Source organism: Oncorhynchus gorbuscha, linkage group LG04 (genome assembly GCF_021184085.1).
Source record: "Oncorhynchus gorbuscha isolate QuinsamMale2020 ecotype Even-year linkage group LG04, OgorEven_v1.0, whole genome shotgun sequence".
In the NCBI taxonomy this organism is placed as follows: Eukaryota; Metazoa; Chordata; class Actinopteri; order Salmoniformes; family Salmonidae; genus Oncorhynchus; species Oncorhynchus gorbuscha.
Window position 1 is genome coordinate 54149698 of NC_060176.1, and position 23819 is coordinate 54173516.

At 42.3% G+C, this 23819-nt stretch overlaps 1 protein-coding gene and 1 pseudogene across 2 annotated transcripts; one reads left to right on the plus strand and one right to left on the minus strand.

Moving 5' to 3' along the window:
- The first annotated feature begins 1035 nt into the window (after positions 1-1035).
- LOC124034294 (N-lysine methyltransferase KMT5A-like) lies at positions 1036-7965 on the plus strand. Of its 2 annotated transcripts, none has more exons than XM_046347292.1 (8): positions 1036-1193; positions 1731-1831; positions 1972-2122; positions 5110-5308; positions 5455-5542; positions 6273-6332; positions 6419-6609; positions 7050-7965. In XM_046347292.1, the coding sequence occupies exons 1-8, from the start codon at positions 1184-1186 to the stop codon at positions 7258-7260; spliced, it is 1011 nt and encodes a 336-aa protein (XP_046203248.1). In that variant the 5' UTR covers positions 1036-1183; the 3' UTR covers positions 7261-7965. The 2 variants fall into 2 exon arrangements, with proteins under 2 accessions (XP_046203248.1, XP_046203247.1); XM_046347291.1 differs by having other exon boundaries at positions 1061-1193; positions 1713-1831.
- Positions 7734-14023, minus strand: LOC124034295 (annotated as a pseudogene).
- Between the last annotated feature and the right edge of the window lie 9796 nt (positions 14024-23819).

Sequence of the window (23819 nt, forward strand, 5' to 3'; positions counted from 1 at the left end):
GAGCACATGTGACAGACGTGACAGTCTGGAGACGCCGTGGAGAACGTTCTGCTGCCTGCAACATCCTCCAGCATGACCGGTTTGGTGGTGGGTCAGTCATGGTGTGGGGTGGCATTTCTTTGGGGGGCCGCACAGCCCTCCATGTGCTCGCCAGAGGTAGCCTGACTGCCATTAGGTACCGAGATGAGATCCTCAGACCCCTTGTGAGACCATATGCTGGTGCGGTTTGCCCTGGGTTCCTCCTAATGCAAGACAATGCTAGATGTCATGTGGCCGGAGTGTGTCAGCAGTTCCTGCAAGAGGAAGGCATTGATGCTATGGACTGGCCCGCCCGTTCCCCAGACCTGAATCCAATTGAGCACATCTGGGACATCATGTCTCGCTCCATTCACCAACGCCACATTGCACAACAGACTGTCCAAGAGTTGGCGGATGCTTTAGTCCAGGTCTGGGAGGAGATCCCTCAGGAGACCATCCGCCACCTCATCAGGAGCATGCCCAGTCGTTGTAGGGAGGTCATACAGGCACATGGGGGCCACACACTACTTGAGCCTCATTTTGACTTGTTTTAAGGACATTACATCAAAGTTGGATCAGCCTGTAGTGTGGTTTTCCACTTTAATTTTGAGTGTGACTCCAAATCCAGACCTCCATGGGTTGATAAATTTGATTTCCATTGATCATTTTGTGTGATTTTGTTGTCAGCACATTCAACTATGTAAAGAAAAATGTATTTAATAAGAATATTTCATTCATTCAGATCTAGGATGTGTTATTTTAGTGTTCCCTTTATTTTTTTTGAGCAGTGTATATCAATTGACACATATTGGGGAAACAGAAACATGATGTAGCCTACTTGCTTAGTGATATTTTGAATAGATTTGCAATGCACGAATTCGTTTTTTTTTTATTACGTCAAGGGCAGACAACTCAAAGAAACTAGATACATTTTGGCTTCTGACGTGTTTCGCGCCATGCCAATCACATGCTACCAGAGTAGTGTTTAACCAATCAGGGACGCAGTAGCCAGATTTTTAAATAGTTGTTATTGTGGGCACGGTGGGTGGTGGTGACTTTCTGGTTATGTGTTTTCGCCAGTGTAACGTAACGAGGAACACGCGAACATTGCAAAAACTTATAACGCAAATTCGTGCATATACTGTCTAGTTTTTGTAGAGTTGAAATGGCGAAAGGTAAGTAGCGAAACAGGGATGTTTTGAGGAATTTAACTTTAGTCAGTTATTCAACGTTACTGTATCTAGCCAACGACGTTAACGTTACTTAGTACAGTGGTAGCACGTTGTGTCTCTAATTTGACAAAAGTAAGCTAGAGAGAGAGACGTTAAATGTATTTTACTTTGATACAATTGAGAAGCTACATTTGAGATGAATATATATATTAATTCGTTAATGTACATTTTTAAGTAACGATTAATTTGTCGTTTTTACTAAATTGCCTCAAATTACAGAGCTAGTAACAGAGCATTGTGCAGTACAAATAATATTTGATGTATGATGAAATGCGATCCGTCCTCATTTTATTAATATTTTTCTGTATGGTGGTTTTTGTATTTATGTGCTCTACTCCGGTGCCCTACTTGTTTATTTTTATCCCCAATTTTTGGGGACTAACTAACTTGCTAGCTAAAATAACCCTTGGAAATGCTATTGATATGGTATGCTATATCAAGGTCAACCTAACTAACCTCCAGACACGACTGCCTTCAAAGGGAAGAAAAAAATCCGGACCACCTACAAGAAACCCGAGGGAACCCTTCACCCCAAACAAGTCGAAAAGGAGACAAAGGAAAATAAACCAGAATTTAATCGGGTAACTTGCTATTGTGTTGGAAATATAGCACTAATACAGGCTGGTATTGGTCATCAATACTTTTCAGGTGTTCGCTAGCTAAGTTACACCAGTGCATGTTGCATACATTCACCCATTATGAAAACATTAATGTGTTGCAGGATGCAGGTAATGGTCAGACCACTTTACCAAGTTTTTGGAGTCCCAGCAAACCCAAATCTCCTCTGTGCAACAACTCAAGTTCTCTCAGCCAAGAGGAAAATGTTCCTGAGAAATTGACTCTACAAACTGAGAAATCAAAGCAAGGGAAAGGTAACCCACCATTTGTTATTTCCATCCACCACCAATAATGACAATGGACTTCTACCATCTCGTTTTCTAAACCATACAATATTGATTTTTGTCTGAATAAAACCTTTAACCCACTAGATGTCAAATAAAATAGTCTTGGTCGCATATACGTATTTAGCAGATTTTATTGTGGGTATAGCAAAATACTTGTTTTGTGTTCCTAGCTTGAACAGTGCAGTAATATATATATTTTTTGATTTCACCTTTATTTAACCAGGTAGGCTAGTTGAGAACAAGTTCTCATTTGCAACTGTGACCTGGCCAAGATAAAGCATAGCAGTGTGAACAGACAACACCGAGTTACACATGGAGTATGTGGACACCAGTTCAAATGAGTGGATTTGGACATTTCAGCCACACCTGTTGCTGACAGGTGTTTAAAATTGATCCTTGCAATCTGCATAGACAAATATTGGCAGTAGAATGCCTTACTGAAGAGCTCAGTGACTTTCAATGTGGCACCATCATAGGATGCCACCTTTCCAACAAGTCAGTCCGGTCAACTGTAAGTGCTGTTATTGTGAAGTGGAAACGTCTAGGAGCAACAGCTGCTCAGCCGCATAGTGGTAGGCCACACAAGCTCACAGAGTGGGACCGCCTAGTGCTGAAGTGTGTAAAATAATCATCTGTCCTCGGTTGCAACACTCACTACTGAGTTCCAAACTAACTCTGGACGCAACATCTGCACAATAACTGCTTGTCGGGAGCTTCATGAAATGGGTTTCTGTGGCCGTGCACAGCCTAAGATCACCATGAGCAATGCCAAGTGTCGGTTGGAGTGGTGTAAAGCTCGCCGCCATTGAACTCTGGAATAGTGGAAACGCATTCTCTGGAGTGATGAATCGCGCTTCACCATCTCTCAGTCCAACGGACGAATCTGGGTTTGGTGGCTGCCAGGAGAACGCTACCTGCCCCAATGCATTGTGCCAACTAAAGTTTGCTGGAGGAATAATGGTCTGGGGCTGTTTTTCAAGGTTCAGGCTAGGTATGCCCCTGTGCAGAAAGTGAGTTCCATACAGAAATAGTTTCTCGATCGGTGTGGAAGAACTTGACTGGCCTGCACAGAGCCCTGACCTCAATCCCATCAAACAACTTTGGGATGAATCGGAATGCCGACTGAGCCAGGCCTAACCGCCCAACATCTGTGCCCGACCTCTCTAATGCTCTTGTGGCTGAATGGAAGCAGCAATGTTCCAACATCTAGTGGAAAGCCTTCCCAGAAGAGTGGAGGCTGTTATTGCAGCAAAGGGGGGACCAACTCTATATTTACACATACTTTGGCTGCCTTTCCTTCCAGTTCTCTGCTGCCAATGACTGGATGACTGGAACGAATTGTAAAAATCACTTAAGCTGGAGACCTCTCCCTCTAACTTTAAGCATCAGCTGTCAGAGCAGCTTACCGGTCACTGTACCTGTACACCACCAATCTGTAAATAGCACACCCAACTACCTGATCCCCACATTATTTATTTTCTTGCTCTTTTGCACCCCAGTGTCTCACTCCAGTGTTAATGCTAAATTGTAATTATTTTGCCTCTATGGCCTATTTATTGCTGTACCTCTCAACTCTAATACATTTGCACACACTGTACATAGAAGAAAAAAAATCTATTTTATCGATTGTAGGTTTAACTGTTTTTTTTTTGTGTTTTTTTTGTTGCTTTGCTTTATCTTGGCCAGGTCAGTTGTAAAAGAGAACTTCTCAACTGGCCTAACTGGTTAAATAAAGGTGAAATAAAACAATTTGAATGCCCATGATTATGGAATGAGATGTCGAGCAGGTGTCCACACACTTTTGGTCATGTGATGGGATGAATAGACTATAAGGCTAGAATATGTAGTATATGTACAGCAGTAGTTATAGGATGGGCCTTGACTAGAATACAGTATATACATATGAAGTGGGTAAAACAGTATGTAAACATTATTTCATGTGACCAGTGTTCCATGACTATGTACGTAGGGCAACAGCCTTTACAGTGCATGGTAGTGTAACCGGGTGGTAGCTGTCTAGTGACAGAAGTTCAGGGCAGGGGCCAACTAGTGGTGACTTTAACAGTCTAATGGCCTTGAGAGAGAGAAGCTGTTTTTAAGTGTCTTGGTTCCAGCTTTGCTGTATGTGTACTGATCTCGCCTTCTGGATTGTAGCGGGGTGAACAGGCTATGGCTCGGGTGGCTTGAGGTCCTTTATCTTCTTGGCCTTCCTGTGACAGCGGGTGCTGTCGTTGTCGTCCTGAAGGGCAGAAGTTTGTGGGTCTATAGACCAATCCAAATGTCTTTAGCCTCCCAAGGTTGAAGAGCTGCTGTTGCACCACCACCGCCCTGTCTGGGTGGACCGTTTCAGATTGTCAGTGATGTGTACACTGAGGAACTTGAAGCTTTTCACCTTCTCCGCTGCAGCCACGTCGATGGCGCCGTGCTGTCTCCTGAAGTCCACGATCAGCTGTTTTGTTGAGGGAGAGGTTATTTTCAAGGCACCACTCTGCCAGGGACTTTACCGTTGTCGTTGGTAATTAGGCTTTCGACTGTTGTGTCGTCTGCAAACTTGATTGAGTTGGAGATGTCATGGGTGTACAGGGGGGGGGGGTGGAGTATGCACCCTTGTGGGGCCCCCCTGTTGAGGATCAGCGTAGTGGTGCTGTTGCCTACCTTCACCACCTGAGGGGCAGCCCATCATGAAGTCCAGGACCCAGTTGCACAGGACGGAGTTCATACCCAGGACCTCGAGCCATGCAACAATTGCACTCCATATGTTTTGGTTACCTCTAAATTATTTGTTAGTCAGGAGATCGGCGTTAAGTGCCCTTCAGAATAATTTCCTGTGTGTGAATAGCAGCAGTGTCCACTGATCAATGTCTTATGACACAACTGTTTATTTAGGCAGTATGTTTTGCTTATGCAACCAGGTCTGATGTACATTGTGCTTCATTCCAAACTATTCTATTCAGTGAGACAGAATCAAGTTAACTCTCAAGCTGGTGTGTCTCGGCAAGCGGAGAATAAAGTGAGGACCTGCTTGGCTCCTCGAACCAGAGAAACAACTGCCTTGAAGGTCGAGGAGGATCCTAAATCGCACCCCAACCCAGGGCTTGCGCCAGATGTCCCCATGCCCAAATCTAAGGGGGGGGCTAGTCAAAAAGTCAAAAAGTAAGTAATGCTGACACGTCAATAAAACATTTGTTTAAATGGAGAACAGTATTTGTTGGTCAGGCCAGCGCTTCATGACCAGATCATCTGACCATTGGCGCATACGCTTTTTTCAGAATGGAATAATGTATTCTCTTTTTATCCAGAGCACAAGGCAGTGCTGCCCAAAACAGGAAGGTCACAGATTATTATCCGATTAGACGGAGTTCCAGGAAAAGCAAAGCTGATTTGAAGGTCAGTATATAATGCCAAAGTGAGTTGTGCTTCAGGATCAACTATAACTGAATAATTTGTAGTAAATGAATGCCTCTTGAACACTAAACTTCCTACAATGATTTTAGTCAGAACAGGACATCCATTCATCTTGTGTAGTGTTTTTTTTATTTTTTTTATCATGTAATTCTCAGGTCAAGATTTAAGCAAATGCTCTCAATTCTAGTAGTAGCAGCTTGAACTAGTTAATGTTGAAGAACATGGTTATGAATAAGTAGCCTAGGCTACATCTAATAGCTGTATTACATACATGAACTCAGACCTGGCTGATCAGGGATTGTCTTCTGTGGAATTCATAATTGTTGGCCAGGTTTTTATTTGGTTGGCCAAATTCTTATTTGCAATCACTGCCTACCCTGGCTAAACCTGGACGATGCTGAACAATTGTGCGCCACCCAATCCGGCGTAATTATGCGCCGGACTCCCAATCACGGCCGGATGTGATTAAAGCCTGGATTCGAACGAGGAACTGTAGTGACACCCCTTGCACTGAGATGCAGTGTCTTGAACTGCTGCGCCACTCGGGAGCAACACAATGCGCTGCTTTTAAAATTGACAAATCTTTCTTTAGGGTCTAATTTGAGTAAATTCAAACTACAGAGTCATGTTTTTAATTATCTGTATTGTTTGACAGCCTTAATATTTATTGAGTCACTTTAATTACTCATTAAAAACTACACTCTGCCAACAGAACGAAGAACACCGACAGCTTGATGACCTGATAAAACATGGAGTTGAAGAAGGACTGCAGGTTGGTTTTGAAATGAAAGTCATATTTTACTGACCCATATCATCTGAACCTGGAATTTGATTTTTACCTACTTAAACCCCAATTAGGTAAAAAATATAGAGGGGAAGGGAAGAGGAGTGTTTGCTGTCAGATGTTTCAAGAAGGGTCAGTTCGTAATTGAGTATCATGGTGACTTGTTGCATCTGACTGATGCCAAGAAGAGAGAGGCTCTGTATGCCCAAGACCCTGGGACTGGCTGCTACATGTACTATTTTCACTATCTCAGCAAAACTTACTGGTAAGTCATCTACACACTTAATTTTCAGTTTATATTAAGTAACCCCGACATACACGGAGTACACCAAACATTAGAAACCCCTTCCTAATATTGAGTTGCAGACACACAAATGGTGTGCCTGGCACCTACTACCCTACCCCATTCAAAGGCACCTAAATCTTGTCTTGCCCATTCACCCTCTGAATGGCTTTTGTACACAATCCATGTCTCAAGGCTTAAAAATCATTATTCAACCGGTCTCCTCCCTGTCTACACTGAGGGGTTAAAAAAAGTTAGTGATTTTTGAAGTAGATTTAACAAGTGCCATCAATAAGGGACCATGGTTTTCACCTGGTGTCATAGAAAGAGCAGGTGTTAATGTTTTTGTATACTCCGTGTATGTATTGCCACTATTGTCAGCTAGCTTGTGGATGTTTTCAAATCTTTCATTTCCTCTACAGTGTTGATGCTACAAAAGAATCAACTCGCCTGGGAAGGCTGCTCAACCACAGTAAAAATGGCAACTGCCAGACCAAGCTCCATGACATGGATGGAATACCTCATCTCATACTGGTGGCTTCAAGGGACATTGAGGCAGAGGAAGAGCTGGTTTATGACTACGGTGATCGTAGCAAGGAATCAATATGTGCTCACCCATGGCTCAAATACTGATGTTCCACCAGAGTATTCTCTCAAGACAATGACTAGGTGCATTCATTGCTTCAAAAAGAGAACCTGTTCTCTTTTTGTTTTTTAAAAATCCATTCCATTGGCCATAAGGTGCAAACTGCTTTCCGGTGAGACAAATTAAGTGTGCCTGTTTGGGCAAAACGGTGGCAGTATGAACAAGGTGGAACACAACCTTTTTAAGATGGCACATGGGTTAAATTTGTTTTTAAAACTATCAATTTATTGCTGGATTTGGATGGAGTTTTTATACATATTAAGGCCAGTGTGTCCATGATGTGTGAAATATATTTAACATACTAGCTATTGTTTTTAGGTTTCTTTTATATAAGTGATTAATTTATCAAGCTATGTATGGTTCTAGTTGACGCAACAATATGTTGCATAGGAGCGTCAATGCTCTCCTGGCTTCGGGGAGAACAGCTTATACTTGATTTGAAAATGTAGCTTTTGTTGCAATGGGTGAAACATCCGAATGAATTTTGAACTAAATGTAAGTTGCTCTTTTTGAACAAATGAACTGTGTACATAGACACATTTTTTTCATAAATCTGGCTAGCATGGAAGCTCATTTTGCAAAGCATAGAAAGGCAAGCTTATTAATATTCAGACGTGTAACAGTGCAGCATCCTTGTATGATTATTTCACAACGTGCAACAGATTAAATATATTTGGTGTGATTTTATAACAGTAATATTTCAAATTGCTTTCTTTACAGCTGCTCTGTTGTTTGAGATCAAATGTTAGTTCAAAAGCCCTTTGTGCTAGTATAAAAGTTAAGTTCAATCACTCAGTAAATAGCAAAGAAAATGGCTAGAACTTGCATTAAAAAAATTCAGGGTGAACAATGTCACTTCTTTTTATATAGGCTCCTGTGTAGTGCCCCTCCCCCCCTGTCATGTCAAACTCTACATGGTGTCAAGCGTTCTACAGGGGTGCTGGCACATTGACTCCAATGCTTTCCACAGTTGTCAAGTTGGCAGGATGTCCTTTAGGTGGTGGACCATTCTTGATATAAATGAGAAATTGAGTGTGGGGGAAAAAAACTAGTAGCGTTGCAATTCTTTGACACAAACCGGTGCGCTTGGCACCTAATACCATACACTGTTCAACGGTACTGGTCTTGCCCAGTCATACTCTGAATGGTACACATGCAAAAGCCATGTCTCCTCCCCTTAATCTACACTGATTAAGTGGATTTAACAAGTGACACTTATAAGGGATCATAGCTTTCACCTAGTCAGTCTCGTTGTAAGAGCAGGTGTTAATGTTTTGTATACTCAGTGTACATCAAAATAAAATACTATTTGCTAAAACATTCCAATGACAGAGTGCTCATGTAGTCTTGGAGGTCCTGTTTCTACTGGGGCTACAGTTGTAACCCCTGGCTTGAATGTTGGTCTTTGCAAGGTTCCATCTGTCCAGAGTTTGAACCAAGTAGTGATGAATGTTCAACCAAAAAGGAATCCTCTGTTACAGCTCATTTTTGTACAACGTTCAAGGAAACATGAGTTTAGCCTGCATCTACCATGTTATTCTACCTAGTGCAGAAATAGGAATTTCCCTTAACTATTAATGACATGACATCTATGCTGAGATACTTTTAAAAGGATTATTCTAGAGTTTAAAATGCCATTCCGTTAAAGTTAAATTATCCAAGTACAAAGGAAGCATAGGAAAAACGTGTACATAAAAATGTTTGGTTTATCGTCGGTCCTCACACCGGTTGTCCTCATTTCCGCCTGAAGGAAAACCTACAAATAAAGACATTAGTTCAGAATGCATTTGAGAAAGCTTGCTCTGCAATTCGTTTTTGCCAACAAGTCCCTATAAGTTACTGGTCGTTACTGGTCTTTGAAGGGGGAGTGCAGACCACAACATCCAAGCTGGCCTCGAAGTGGTCAGCAACAGTTACATCTGCTTTCTCTCTTCATTCAATCACACAGCATCAGCACAAACAGCCTGCCAGTCACAAGCAGGTCATAAGGCAGAGATGGACTGTGAAAACAAACTACCCCTGGTTGTCCACCCTGTGATATCATGATGAATGTCTCTGAAATACTTCGTTTTTTTCAGTGTAAATCAACCTCTTCAAACTACATGCTTTTCAAACACTTCACTATGGATGTTAAATAGTTATGCAAAGTTCATTTGTGGAAAAAAGCTCATTGCTTACAGCTTTCTGATGGTATTTTCCTCTTTTGGTTCCTCTTCTTTAGTCTCATCTGTTGTGTTAGGAACCGAAGGGGATGGAAATTCCAGGTCAGCCTTTACCATGGCATGCTTGCCCTGTGAGTGCATCCCACTGCAAGTACAGAGCACTTCATTAAAAGGGGAACAGCAGCAAATTTAGGGAATTTGTCTAACTGCCTAAACTTCTCCGAATTAGTGTTGGACTGTCTCAAAGTGCCCCTCCCCTGAGGAATACAGCAAATCTACTGACAGTAATTACATTCTCTCAGCGAACATACACTGAACAAAAATATAAATGCAACATGTAAAGTGCTGAAATAAAAGATCCCAGAAATGTTCCGCATGCACTAAAAGCTTATTTCTCTCAATTTGTTTAAATCCCTATTAGTGAGCATTTCTCCTTTGCCAAGATAATCCATCCACCTGCCAAGTGTGGCATATCAAGAAGCTGATTAGACAGCATGATCATTACACAGGTGAACCTTGTGCTGGGAACAAAAGGCTGCTATAAAATGTGCAGTTTTGTTACACATCACAGTGCCACAAGTGTCTCAAGTTGAGGGAGCATGCAAATGGAATGCTGATTGCAGGAATGTCCATCAGAGCTGTTGCCAGAGAATTGAATGTTAATTTCGCTACCATAAGCCGCCTTCAATGTTGTTTTAGAGAATTTGTCAGCGAGTCCAACCGGCCTCACAACTGCAGCCCAAATGTAACCACGCCAGCCCAGGACCTCCACATCTGGCTTCTTCACCTGCAGGAATGTCTTGAGACCAGCCACCCGGACAGCTGACAACTGGGTTTGTACAACCAAAGAATTTCTGCAGAAACTGTCAAATCGTCTCAAGGATGCTCATCTGCGTGCTCGTCGTCCTCACCAGTGTCTTGACCTGACTGCAGTTAACCGTCATAACCGACTTCAGTGGGAAAATGCTCACCTTCGATGGCCACTGGCATGCTGGAGAAGTGTACTCTTTATGGATTAATCCCGGTTTCAACTGTACCGGGCAGGTGGCAGACAGCATGTTTGGCGTCATGTGGGCGAGTGGTTTGCTGATGTCTACGTTGTGAACAGACTGCCCCATGGTGTCAATTCTCACCCCTTCCCCCCCTTAAAATATTTAGATGCACTATTGTAAAGTGGTTGTTCCACTGGATGTCATAAGGTGAATGCACCAATTTGTAAGTCGCTCTGGATAAGAGCGTCTGCTAAATGACTTAAATGTAAAAATGTATGTAAATGTCAATGGGGTTATGGTATTGGCAGGCATAAGCTACGGACAATGAACACAATTGCATTTTATTGATGGCAATTTGAATGCACAGAGATACCGTGACGAGATCCTGAGACCCATTGTCGTGCCTTTCATCCGCCGCCATCACCTCACATGTTTCAGCATGATGATGCATCACCCCATGTCAGGCAGAACTGTACACAATTTCTAGAAGCTGAAAATGTCCCGGTTCTTCCATGGCCTGCATACTCACCAGACATGTCACAGATTGAGCATGTTTGTGATTCTTTGTATCGACGTGTACGACAGCGTTTTCCAGTTCCCTCCAAAATCCAGCAACTTCACACAGCCATTGAAGAGGAGTGGGGCCTAAATAATTTAATTCAATTGACTGATTTCCTTATATAAACTGTAACTAAGTAAAATCTTGAAATTGTTGCATATTGCATTTTTTTGTTCAGTGTAAATTCGGGAAGCCTAATCAATTAAGATACCATAAACTTTTTACCTTTTCTGAGATCTCTGCCAAGCAAGAGGGGAACAGCAGCCGTAGGTTTATTGCGCATACAACAACACACGAATGAGGGAACTCTTAAAACAACACTGTCACCGGCAGTTTTCAAAATACATCAGACTTTACCACATCACCCAACAAGCTAATATAGGAGTATTGTCAGAAGCCATTTCTTTCTTTCAATGCCTTTCGCTGTAGCCTAAACCAAGCAGAAAATACTCAAGTCCTGTGCGACACAACACACAACTTTCACTTGAGTAATGTATACTGAAGCAAACATTTCACCCACCTTTTTAGATAAGAATATTTCTGCATACCTTTCTGTCATGTCAACCATCTGCTTGTCTTCATAAACGTTCACTCACGTAGCCTATTATGGGGTAGCAAATCAAGTCCAGTTTCTAGACCAGGGTTGAGCGACTGATGGTGGTAGGGGCCACAGAAAATCTGAATGTATCATAGTGGGCCGCAGTGGCTCACAGGTCTGAGTACCCACATCCATACCCACACGTGCGGTCAGAACCGGCCCTAGCCTTTAGGGGGCCTTAAGTGAAATTTAGTTTTGAGGTCTCCCCTCCAGAGAGAGCAAAACAGTTTAGCGGCCTTCCTCTCCACAGTGTTTTAAAGTTAATTTCCTGCAAATCTATTTAGCAATTGTATAACTCATTCCATGCAATTCTATACATTTGGCTCAGGGAGATCGTTCAAGATTGACTTCGAAACTCCATGTCTTTCCATGTCCTGAGGACGTCGGGAACTTCCATTACCTTAACCATTTGTGAATGAGTGCATAAACTTAACTTCAAAAGTTGACCTTTGGAGAAATAGAATGATACAGAGCAGCAGCTTAGACATTTGATGTTTGGAGAAATGGAAGGATGCAGAGCAGCAGGAGCAACCCAGGGTGTCAAAAACACTTTCAAATCTGACGTTTGGATAAACGTGAGATTGTGAGAGCTTGTTCATTTTGCCATAGGGTGGAGAAATGTTTGCAGTTTTTAATATGATATCTGAGTGAGTGACTAACAAAGTCAATGGGGGCCTCCCAGTAAGTAATTTGACCATGATTACTACAAGTTTAGATAGCAGTGGTTAAGGGCGCTGTACTGCAGCGCCAGCTGTGCCATCAGAGTCCCAGGCTCTGTCGTAACCGGCCGCGATCCGGAGGTCCGTGGGGCGACGCACAATTGGCCTAGCGTTGCCCGGGTTAGGGAGGGCTTGGTCGGTAGGGGTGTCCTTGTCTCATCGCGCACCAGCGACTCCTGTGGCAGGCTGGGCGCAGTGTGCGCTAGCCAAGGTGGCCGGGTGCACGGTGTTTCCTTCGGCGCATTGGTGCGGCTGGCTTCCGGGTTGGATGCGCACTGTGTTAAGAAGCAGTGCGGCTTGGTTGGGTTGTGTATCGGAGGACGCGTGACTTTCAACCTTCGTCTCTCCCGAGCCCGCACGGGAGTTGTAGCGATGAGACAAGATAGTAGCTACTACAACAATTGGATACCACAAAATTGGGGAGAAAAAGGGGCAATAAAAAATAAATAAAATAAAATAAAATAAAAAAGAAAGTAGGCTGTGAGTGAAAGTTCATGAAGACAAAAGCTGTGGAATTATTAGACTTTCTTATATAAAAAAGTGGGTGAAATGTTTGCTTCAGTATACATTTCCCGAGCACTAAAGACTCCGGCATTTTCTGCTTGGTTTAGGCTACAGAGAAAGGCCTTGAAACAAATAAAATGGTTTCTGACAATTATGCCTATAGTAAAAGGCTTGCTTTGTTGAGTGATGTATTTTGAAAAAAATCTATCACACAAAATGTATATGTTGTATCTCACAATTAATTGTGCTTTGGTATGTTCGCTGTAACAGAACGTTTTTTCCCTATCACTCCCTGAGTGAGGTACACACTTTGACAGCCAGGCCAACACTTAAGTCATAGGTTTAGGTACTTCATAGACATGTGTAAATGTTGGTTGGGGGGGGACTGGTCAGGCCTGGCTCTGTATTCTACCTCTTGTAGAGCTGCAACTCTTCCTGGGCCACCAATAGCTGTGCCTTGAGCTGGTTCCTCTCCTGAAGCACCTCCTTCAGCTCCTGCATTGTGAAGCGTGGTCTGTTGGGATCTTTCATGTCTACCACCAGTTTGTTTGGTCCTAGTGTTTGCTGGGAGAAGATATTGATTAAAGGGATAAACTCAACAAAAAGGAGTCCACACAACTGTGTTGCAAAGTAGAGTGTATAGCAACCCAGTGAAACGTAAGACAACCTTTACATACCCTGACAGAACCTAGTCCAGGTAGACATGACCACGTTATGGGAAATGAAATGGATCGATTCTGTCCACAACTGTTAAAGATTCCTGGTCTGAAAACATCAAACTCACCTCTTCCTGACCAACAGAACTTTCTCTCACGATTCTATCCAGTTCACTTTTCAAATTGTCTCGTTCCATTTTCAACTCCTCCAGCGATAGGTTGTGCTTATTCACTAACGTTTCAAACATCTCCAAAACACGCACAATTTTGAATTGCAAATCTGAGACTTCCTCACTTGTACTAATTATTTTCAACAAATCTCTGCCAATGACGTATGAAATGTCATAAACATCTTCCACTGTCAGCTCAAATGCGTCCTTCTCGAACGCAGAAGCGGGTGAGGACTTGGACTCGTTCAACTCTTCCATTTCTCGTGTTCCAAAAGCGCACCGAATTGAGTTGAAAGAAACACGAGTTTGTTTTCTCAACCGGTGGGACCGATTTCTCAAATCCACCGTTATGACATTTAACATAGAATAAACGTATGAACTGTAATACATGTAGTTCCATGCGAGCTACAGTAGCCACTTCAAGTTAGTAACTGAATGGACCATCCTCTTTGAAAATGTTGAATGGTTGACCACAGTACAGTGACATACAAATAAACCAATAGCGATAGCCTGTTCCGCCACTTGTAACAAGAGAGCAACGTTTCCATGGCGACCGTGAAGCCATGCGGATAATCGGGTAAACAGCACGTGATGTTTCCCCGTTATTTTCAACTTTGTACTTGGAATTTAAATGTCTGAAGTTAGATTGACATTCCGTCAATCAGGGGGCCTTGTGGCCATCAGAGAGCTTTCAGGAATCCCTGAAAAAGCAGCGATAAAACCATCAGAATTAACATGACCAACAAATATGCTAGAACTGACAGGCATCTATTGGAAAAAATAGCTTGTGATCATAGTCACATCACATTAAAAACACTGTGCAATTTTATATGTTTGAGTGTCGAAAATTGAGCAAACATTGAAAACTGTGTTGAAAACCATATCTATTGAAAAAATTGCTTCTGATCATCTTCACATCACAGGTAGTCAACAATATGCCAGCTTGTAATACAGTCTACTTACTGCTAATATAAAGCACCATATCTGTACAACAAAACATTTATTGAAAAGGCACAGGATATCTCAGATAGCACATTCTTCTCTCCAGAATGAATCTCTCATTGTCCCATCACCCAATCGCACTTGGCATAATGCTCTTTATGACTTTCTTCATAGATTCATCTTACTCACTTTAGGCCTCAAAACACCAATCTCTCCTGTCAAACTACGCCCTGAATATGAGTCATCTGACTATCCCAGCCTGAGCACATATTTTTGGTACTGTATTCAACCAGAACTCCAATAATTCACCCTCTGGCGCTCCCCTCCACCCTCTGGTGGTAACTGGCTGTTGGACATTCCCATGACAATTGTTGGTGCAAGGACTCCCATGACAATTGTTGGTGCACAGACCACAAGCCCATTCCTGTACTGTTTGTACTTGGAGACCACCAGCATGGGACATTATAGGTCCCAGCTAATGGATGCTTCAGTGCCTCCTGAGCCTGCTTCATGTGCAAATAATCTCCTCTCTTCCACATATCTGGCACCTCTGGTCGCCTCATGTCTCCGGAGAAGATGCTTATCCTGTAGAGGTGCAATGAGAGAAATTAAAAACTCAGGGTACACCCTGACAATAAATGTCCTAGCCATGCCAATACGACTACTGAGATCAATAGCAATACTTTGGTTACACTTAAGATTGTTCATGAAGTGAGAACAATTAGTTCTCCAGGGAGGACATCATGCACGTGGATTTGTGGCTTGTGGCACATGTGGCCTTCTAAAATGAATGGAAGATGGAGGTAGTAATAGTGAGTTGCTTGATTAGTATATTGGCAAAGGAGGTGAAAGTATTAATGATCATGGCATTTATTATGATGAGCTGATTAAAGATCTGAATTAAGATCTACACATTATCAGCCAATAAGAATACTCCCACCACACATCATGCAAACAATATCACAAGGAAGTATTGCGTTTCAGATTACATGTGGTACTGTGCTTTGGTACAGTGGAGGTGCTTGGCTCAAGAACAATGACATCAGAAAATGAGAGAAAATACATTTAAAGTTCATACAAAGGACATAATATTCTGATTGGCTGTAACGTTGGATCGTCTGCAATCAACCCTGCTGCTACCATCGGCATCACTGCAGTGAATATCCTGTCCGAAGAGGCACAGACGGGGACATAAGTGAAATGACTATTGAGAGTTGTGGTGTAATGTGACTTCTTTTCAGCACTCAGGTTGGCGAGGTAGGCGAGCCAGACCAAGACGAATTAAGCTACTCAAATAATCATTATCATCCATCACAATTTGTTTGTGGAGTGAGGTCATTTGTCTCCCCTTCATGAACTTTACAATAATGTTTTATTTACATTCATGAAATGATTATGATAGTTGAAAAATGTCATGTCACAGAAGGGTGCTGAAACGTCATCCCTTCGTCCTGCTTACAGGTTCACCCCAAAAAGCATTGTGGAAACCAAGTTTGTTTTATTGATCAGTAACCACGTTTCCATCCACAGTTTTATTTCTTGTAGTCATAAAATACAACGACAACTGTGATGGAAACAGGAAGTTTCGGTACAATTGTATAAATGCACACACAAAATATGTTAGTTCGACATAGTAGGATCTTTTTGTGTTGGTAAAATTAAATGCAAAATGCAAGAAATTGTGGTGGAAACGCCTTTTATGCACAAATATTGATATAATCAATATATAATAATATTGATATAATAACCATCATATCGAAGTACATTTGGAGTCACGCGATGACATCGTGTATGGTCCTCTTAAACTACAGATTAAATAGATTATGATTAATTTGACAGGGTGGTGAAAGTGCATGGTGATGAGTTTTATGCTATTTTCCAATAAATATCGAGGGTCTTATTCTGGTGACATAATTGTTGCACGACTGCCGTTTGGAAAATACAAATAGTATCCATAATAATCTCATCATGTAGACTAGCCTACCCGCACTGTATCTGCAAACTGTTGGCTAGAGCTCATGTGCCAAGACCAGAGTAGACATGTGCTATTTAACACGACAGTTTTTGTGACAAAACTATTGGTAGAGTTGAAAATGTAAACACATTGAACCTTTGATTTGTATTCGGTACATGAAAATGTAAGCAAAAATAATAATAATCTCGTGTGCACTACGTCATCACGCAATGATTTTTATCGGCTACAAGTCAGTTTGATGGAAACACCATTGTTTGATGTAAATCGAAAAGGCCTCTTTCCATTTTTTGGATATGGCTCACCAGGTTACAATCGAAAGAGCAAGTGAAGACTGGTAACCCACCCAAATGGCTGTGACCTGGGGTTTTGGCCTGCTTGTTCCAGTGGGCCTCAAGGTTTTGGTTGGCACATTAAAAGCACTGGCAGCTGCCTTAAAACCCTGCCCATCTTCAATAGCATTCAGGATATAACGAAGCGCATCTTCACCATAGCCATGTACCATTTTTGTGCTGCTACCATGTTGTGTTGCTACTATGCTGTGTTGCCATGTGATGCTGCCTTGCTATGTTGTTTTAGGTCTCTCTTTATGTAGTGTTGTGTTGCCTCTCTTGTCATGATGTGTGTTTTGTCCTATATTTATATTTATATTTTATTTGTTTATTTTTAATCCCAGCCCCCCTACCCACAGGAGGCCTTTTGTCTTTTGGTAGGCCTTCATTGTAAATAAGAATTTGTTCTTGCCTGACACACAAGTGTAAGGAATGAATAAGATTATGTACATATAAATATATGGATGAGCGATGGCTGAACGGCATAGGCAAGATGCAGTAGATGATATAGAGAACAGTATATACATGTGAGATGAGTAATGTAAGGTATGTAAACATTATATAAAGTGGCATTGTTTAAAGTGTCTAGTGATACATTTATTACATCCCATTTTTAATTATTAAAGTGGCTAGAGATTTGAGTTAGTATGTTGGCAGCAGCCACTCAATGTTAGTGATGGCTGTTTTACAGTCTGATGGCCAATGGTGGAGAATGGTTGAGAATTGACCCCTAATCTAACACTAACACCTATTCTGACCCTAACCTAACCCTACACCATTCTGACCCTAACCTAACCCTAATCTAATCCTAACCGCTATTCTAACCCTAACCCGTATTCTTATCCTAACCCAGCCCCCCATTCTAACTCTGACCCCTAATCCTAATACTAGCCCTGCTAACTGGGGGCTAGTAAGATATGCTGGCAGACATTAGCTAATGCTAAATAGCTGGCTAGCATTTATTTAACTTCATACTTTCTGTTAGTGAGGTTACTAGTTAGCTAACTGGGCTAGCCAGTGCCTAAATTACAGCTAGAAACCAATGATCAACCATCAAGGGGCAAGATGCCATTGGAGATGCCATCTTGCCCCTCGCATACTAGCCTGACATGTTACTACTTTACTCAAAAACAAACAAAAAAATATCTCTAAACAAGTGGAGGATTTGTCTTAAGACAACCCTGCATGTATATATAAAAAACAATTGATCTAACTTAATTTGATTATATCTAAAACATTTTCTAAATTACAAAAAATGTGATCAATTTACCACTAAATTGTTTTGATGGAATGTCTTAAAAAATCTAAATGAAACAGATACAATTTGTAGTTGATCAAGACTAGTAGCAGCCAGAGGAACTGTTGAAAAATGGAACTGTCTCGCCCTATAGTACCCTAATGCCCGGGAAGCCGGTGTTTGGAGGATATATTGTCAGGGGTGTTGTGGTGGGCCAGCAAACTGTGCCAATATATCCTCCAAACACCGGCTTCAAGGGCATTGTAACTTTTATACAATGGGTTACCAACATATTCAAATAATGATTTACATATTTTCATTAAAAACGTTATTATGATGAATTTATTCATACTATTTCATCCTTCCACAAGATATAGTCCTGACACAAATCAAGGGTTGCTACCCAAGCCAGCTGGTTAGTTCTATCGGTTTGGTTGCCAGAGACACAACCCAGTCGTTCAGTCTTTTTATTTGTAAGTCGCTCTGGATAAGAGCATCTGCTAAATGACTTAAATGTAATGTAATGTTATTCTGTATCTATGGATGCTTCCCAGTCGTTCATTCTAAATATTGTCTTACTGGCTGGTAACGTTTTTATCCCTTGCTTGCTAGCTAGCCAACTATGGCTAACTTAAAGTCACGTCAAACAGCAGCTGTATTTGCATTTGTTTAAGCAGTTTTCTAGTGACATTTATTTGGATGCATCTATTAACAATGAGCTAATGAGGTGCAATTTCGCCTGGCATCGAAAATGTGCTCTCTCGTCGGGGCACTGTTGTTCAGAGGAGCTAGCCAACAACAACACAACTAAAACAATCACTTAAAAACATGTTTTCCCCCAACTTTATTTAACCAGGTAGGCCAGTTGAGAACAAGTTTTCACTTACAACTGTGACCTGGCCAAGATAAAGCAAAGCAGTGCGACAATAAACAACAACACAGAGTTACATGTGGGATAAACAAAAGTACAGTCAATAGCACAATAGAAAAATCTATATACAATGTTTGCAAATGGAGTAAGGAGGTAAGGCAATAAATAAACTGTAGTAGCGAAGTAATTACAAATTAGAAAATGAACACTGGAGTGATAGATGTGCAGATGATGATGTGCAAGTTTTAGCCACCGTGCTTTTACACCTGCATTGTTTGCTGTTTGGGGTTTTAGGCTGGGTTTCTGTACAGCACTTTGAGATATCAGCTGACGTACGAAGGGCTATATAAATAAATTTGATTTGATTTTGATTTGATTTGCAAGTAGAAATACTGGTGTGCAAAAGAGGGGAAAAAAGTAAATACAAACAATATGGGGATGAGGTAGGTAGTTGGCTGGGATATTTACAGATGGGCTGTGTACAGCTGCAGCGATCGGTAAGCTGCTCAGATAGCTGATGCTTAAAGTTAGTGAGGGAGATATAAGTCTCCAACTTCAGCGATTTTTGCAATTCCTTCCAGTCATTGGCAGCAGAGAACTGGAAGGAAAGGCGGCCAAATTAGGTGTTGGCTTTAGGGATGACCAATGAGATATACCTGCTGGTGCGCGTGCTATGGTTGGGTGTTGTTATGATGACCAGTGAGCTGAGATAAGGCGGAGCTTTACCTAGCAAAGACTTATAGATGACCTGGAGCCAGTGGGTCTGGCGACGAATATGTAGCGAGGGCCAGCCGACGAGAGCATAAGGGTCGCAGTGGTGGGTGGTATATGGGGCTTTGGTGACAAAACGTATGGCATTGTGATAGACTGCATCCAGTTTGCTGTGTAGAGTGTTGGAGGCTATTTTGTAAAGGACATCGCCGAAGTCGAGGATCGGTAGGGTAGTCAGTTTTACGAGGGTATGTTTGGCAGCATGAGTGAAGTTGGCTTTGTTGCGAAATAGGAAGCCGATTCTAGATTTAATTTTGGATTGGAGATGCTTAATATGAGTCTGGAAGGAGAGTTTACAGTCTAGCCAGACACCTAGGTATTTGTAGTTGTTCACATATTCTCAGTCAGAACCGTCCAGAGTAGTGATGATAGTCGGGCAGGCGGGTGAGTGCAGCGATCGGTTGAAGAGCATGCATTTAGTTTTACTAGCGTTTAAGATCAGTTGAAGGCCACCGGAGAAGTGTTGTATGGCATTGAAGCTCGTTTGGAGGTTTGTTAACACAGTGTCCAAAGAAGGGCCAGATATATACAGAATGGTGTCATCTGCGTAGAGGTGGATCAAGGAATCACCCGCAGCAAGAGCGACATCATTGATATATACACAGAAAAGAGTCAGCCCGAGGCTTGAACCCTGTGGTACCCACATAGAGACTGCCAGAGGTCCGAACAACAGGCCCTCAGATTTGAAACACTGAACTCTGTCTGAAAAGTTGTTGGTGAACCAGGCAAGGCAGTCATTTGAGAAACCAAGGCTGTTGAGTCTGCCGATAAGAATACGGTGATTGACAGAGTCAAAAGCCTTGGCCATGTCGATGAAGACGGCTGTACAGTATTGTCTTTTATCGATGGCGTTTATGATATCGTTTAGTACATTGAGCGTGGCTGAGGTGCACCCGTGACCAGCTCGGAAACCGGATTGCACAGCGGAGTAGGGAACGGTGGAATTCAAAATGGTCAGTGATCTGTTTGTTAACTTAGCTTTCGGAGACATTGGAAAGGCAGGGCAGGATGGATATAGGTCTGTAACAGTTTGGGTCTAGAGTGTCTTTGAAGAGGGGGATGACCGAGGCAGCTTTCCAATCTTTAGGAATCTCGGACGATACAAAAGAGAGGTTGAACAGACTAGTAATAGGTGTTGCAACAACGGCGGCAGATAATTTTAGAAAGAGAGGGTCCAGATTGTCTAGCCCAGCTGATTTGTACGGGTCCATGTTTTACAGCTCTTTCAAAACATCTGATATCTGGATTTGGGGGAAGGAGAAGCTGGGGAGGCTTGGGCAAGTAGCCGCAGGGGGTGCGCAGCTGTTGGCCGGGGTTGGGGTAGCCAGGAGGAAAGCATGGCCAGCCGTAGAGAAATGCTTACTGAAATTCTCGATTATCGTGGATTTATCGGTGGTGACAGTGTTTCCTAGCCTCAGTGCAGTGGGCAGCTGGGAGGAGGTGCTCGTATTCTCCATGGACTTTGCAGTGTCCCAAAACCTTTTGGAGTTAGAGCTACAGGATGCAAATTTCTGTTTGAAAAAGCTAGCTTTTGCTTTCCTAACTGACTGTGTATTGGTTCTTGACATCCCTGAAAATGTGGATATCGCGGGGACTCTTCGATGCTAGTGCAGTCCGCCACAGGATGTTTTTTTTTGTGCTGGTCGAGGGCAGTCAGGTCTGGAGTGAACCAAGGGCTATATCTGTTCTTAGTTCTACATTTTTTGAAAGAGGGCCATGCTCATTTAAGATGATGAGGAAATTACTTTTAAAGAACACCAAGGCATCCTCTACTGACGGGATGAGGTCAAAAACGGAAGCTGGATAGACCACAAACTAGCTGCACTTCGTTTCATTTTACCTTTTTTCAGTTGACATTTCTTTGAATATATCCATAAAAATGATGCCGGTTGATTCATGATTTCGACTGGCTGAGAAAAGCTGCCTGTCTGTCTTGTCCAGACCAACACATTCATTACTATGGGACAACTGAAGATCGAATTTCAAAATTGAAACTATGTTGCAAATGTCAGAGAGACAGTCTAAAAGAAATGTGAGATAATGTCTAGATACTTTTTATAGTGGAGATCAAGTTTATAAAGAAGCGGCACAGGGGACTTTAATGCATTAAAGTCCCCTGGCCACTAGGAGCGCTGCTTCTGGGTGAGCATTTTCTTCTTTGCTTATGCCCTTATATAGTTGTTTGAGAGCCAACTTAAATCAGTTTTACCAATTTTTTTACCAGTATGTCACATGTGCAACCAGGGGGGCAAAAAATCCTAGACCATTAAAGTCCCCGGCCACTAGGAGCGCAGCTTCTGTTTGAGCAATTTCTTCTTTGCTTATGGCCTTATAGAGTTGGTTGAGTGTGGTCTTAGTGCCAGCTTTGCTTTGTGGTGGTAATTAGATGGCTATGAATAATACAGATGAGAACTCTCTTGGTAGATAGTGTGGTCGACAGCTTATCATAAGGTACTCTCCCTCAGACGAGCAATACCTCAAGACTTCTTTAATATTAGACATTGCGCACCAGTTGTTATTGACCAAAAGACACACACCCCCACCCCTCGTCTTACCAGAGGTAGCATCTCTGTCCTGCAGGTGCATGGAAAATCCCAAATGCTCTATATTGTCCGTTTCTTCGTTCAGCCACGTCTCGGTGAAACATAAGATGTTACAATTTTTAATGTGCCTTTAGAAGGATAATCTTAATAGTAGGTCATCAATTTTATTTTCTAACGATTGAACGTTAGCAAGGAGAATGGAAGACATTGGGAGTTTACTCGCTTGCCTCCAGATTCTCCGAAGGATCCCCGATCTGCATCCTCTTTTCCGGCGTCTTTTCTTCATGCAAAAGGCTTGGATCTGGGCCTGTTCCAGTGAAAGCAGGATATCCTTCTCGTTGGACTTGTTAAAGGAAAAAGTTTCTTCCAGCCCGCGGTGAGTAATCGCTTTTCTGATGTCCAGAAGTTTTATTTGGTCATAAGAGATGGTAGCAGGAACATTATGTACACAATAAATAAAAAAATTAAAGAAAAAAAGAAGTTACACATTTTACATTTAAGTCATTTAGCAGACGCTCTTATCCAGAGCGACTTACAAATTGGTGCATTCACCTTATGACATCCAGTGGAACAGTCACTTTACAATAGTGCATCTAAATCTTAAAGGGGGGGTGAGAAGGATTACTTAACCTATCCTAGGTATTCCTTAAAGAGGTGGGGTTTCAGGTGTCTCCGGAAGGTGGTGATTGACTCCGCTGTCCTGGCGTCGTGAGGGAGTTTGTTCCACCATTGGGGGGCCAGAGCAGCGAACAGTTTTGACTGGGCTGAGCGGGAACTGTACTTCCTCAGTGGTAGGGAGGCGAGCAGGCCAGAGGTGGATGAACGCAGTGCCCTTGTTTGGGTGTAGGGCCTGATCAGAGCCTGGAGGTACTGAGGTGCCGTTCCCCTCACAGCTCCGTAGGCAAGCACCATGGTCTTGTAGCGGATGCGAGCTTCAACTGGAAGCCAGTGGAGAGAGCCGAGGAGCGGGGTGACGTGAGAGAACTTGGGAAGGTTGAACACCAGACGGGCTGCGGCGTTCTGGATGAGTTGTAGGGGTTTAATGGCACAGGCCATTACACAAAATGCAAATATATAACAAAATTGCACAATTGGTTGGGAGAATGTAAAATGTCAGCCATGTTCTTCGGCACCATCTTTATTTTGACCCCATCCCTCCCGCTAATTGGGCAACTTTTGAAGATTTTTGGTTGTCTGAGAGAAATTGTGCAAATTAAGAGGACTCTATGTATGTGTAGACGTTTTGGTATTGGCGACCCGTCATTCAGGGCAGTGCACCACCTGTTTTGAGCTCCACCCATTTAGCTAAAAGATATATATCTTTTGCCTCTTTTCCATGTTATTTTGGTATTAATACATGTCACATATCAGTTTGCAAACAATGTAAAAAATCTAACAATAATTTAATTAATAAAGCTGCATATAAACATGGTGTCTTTTTTGCTTTCTTGAGTAAGGCAGCTCCAAAATGCAGGTGTTTCAGCCTAGCTCAGTGCTTTCTGTGGTGGTGGTGTAGCC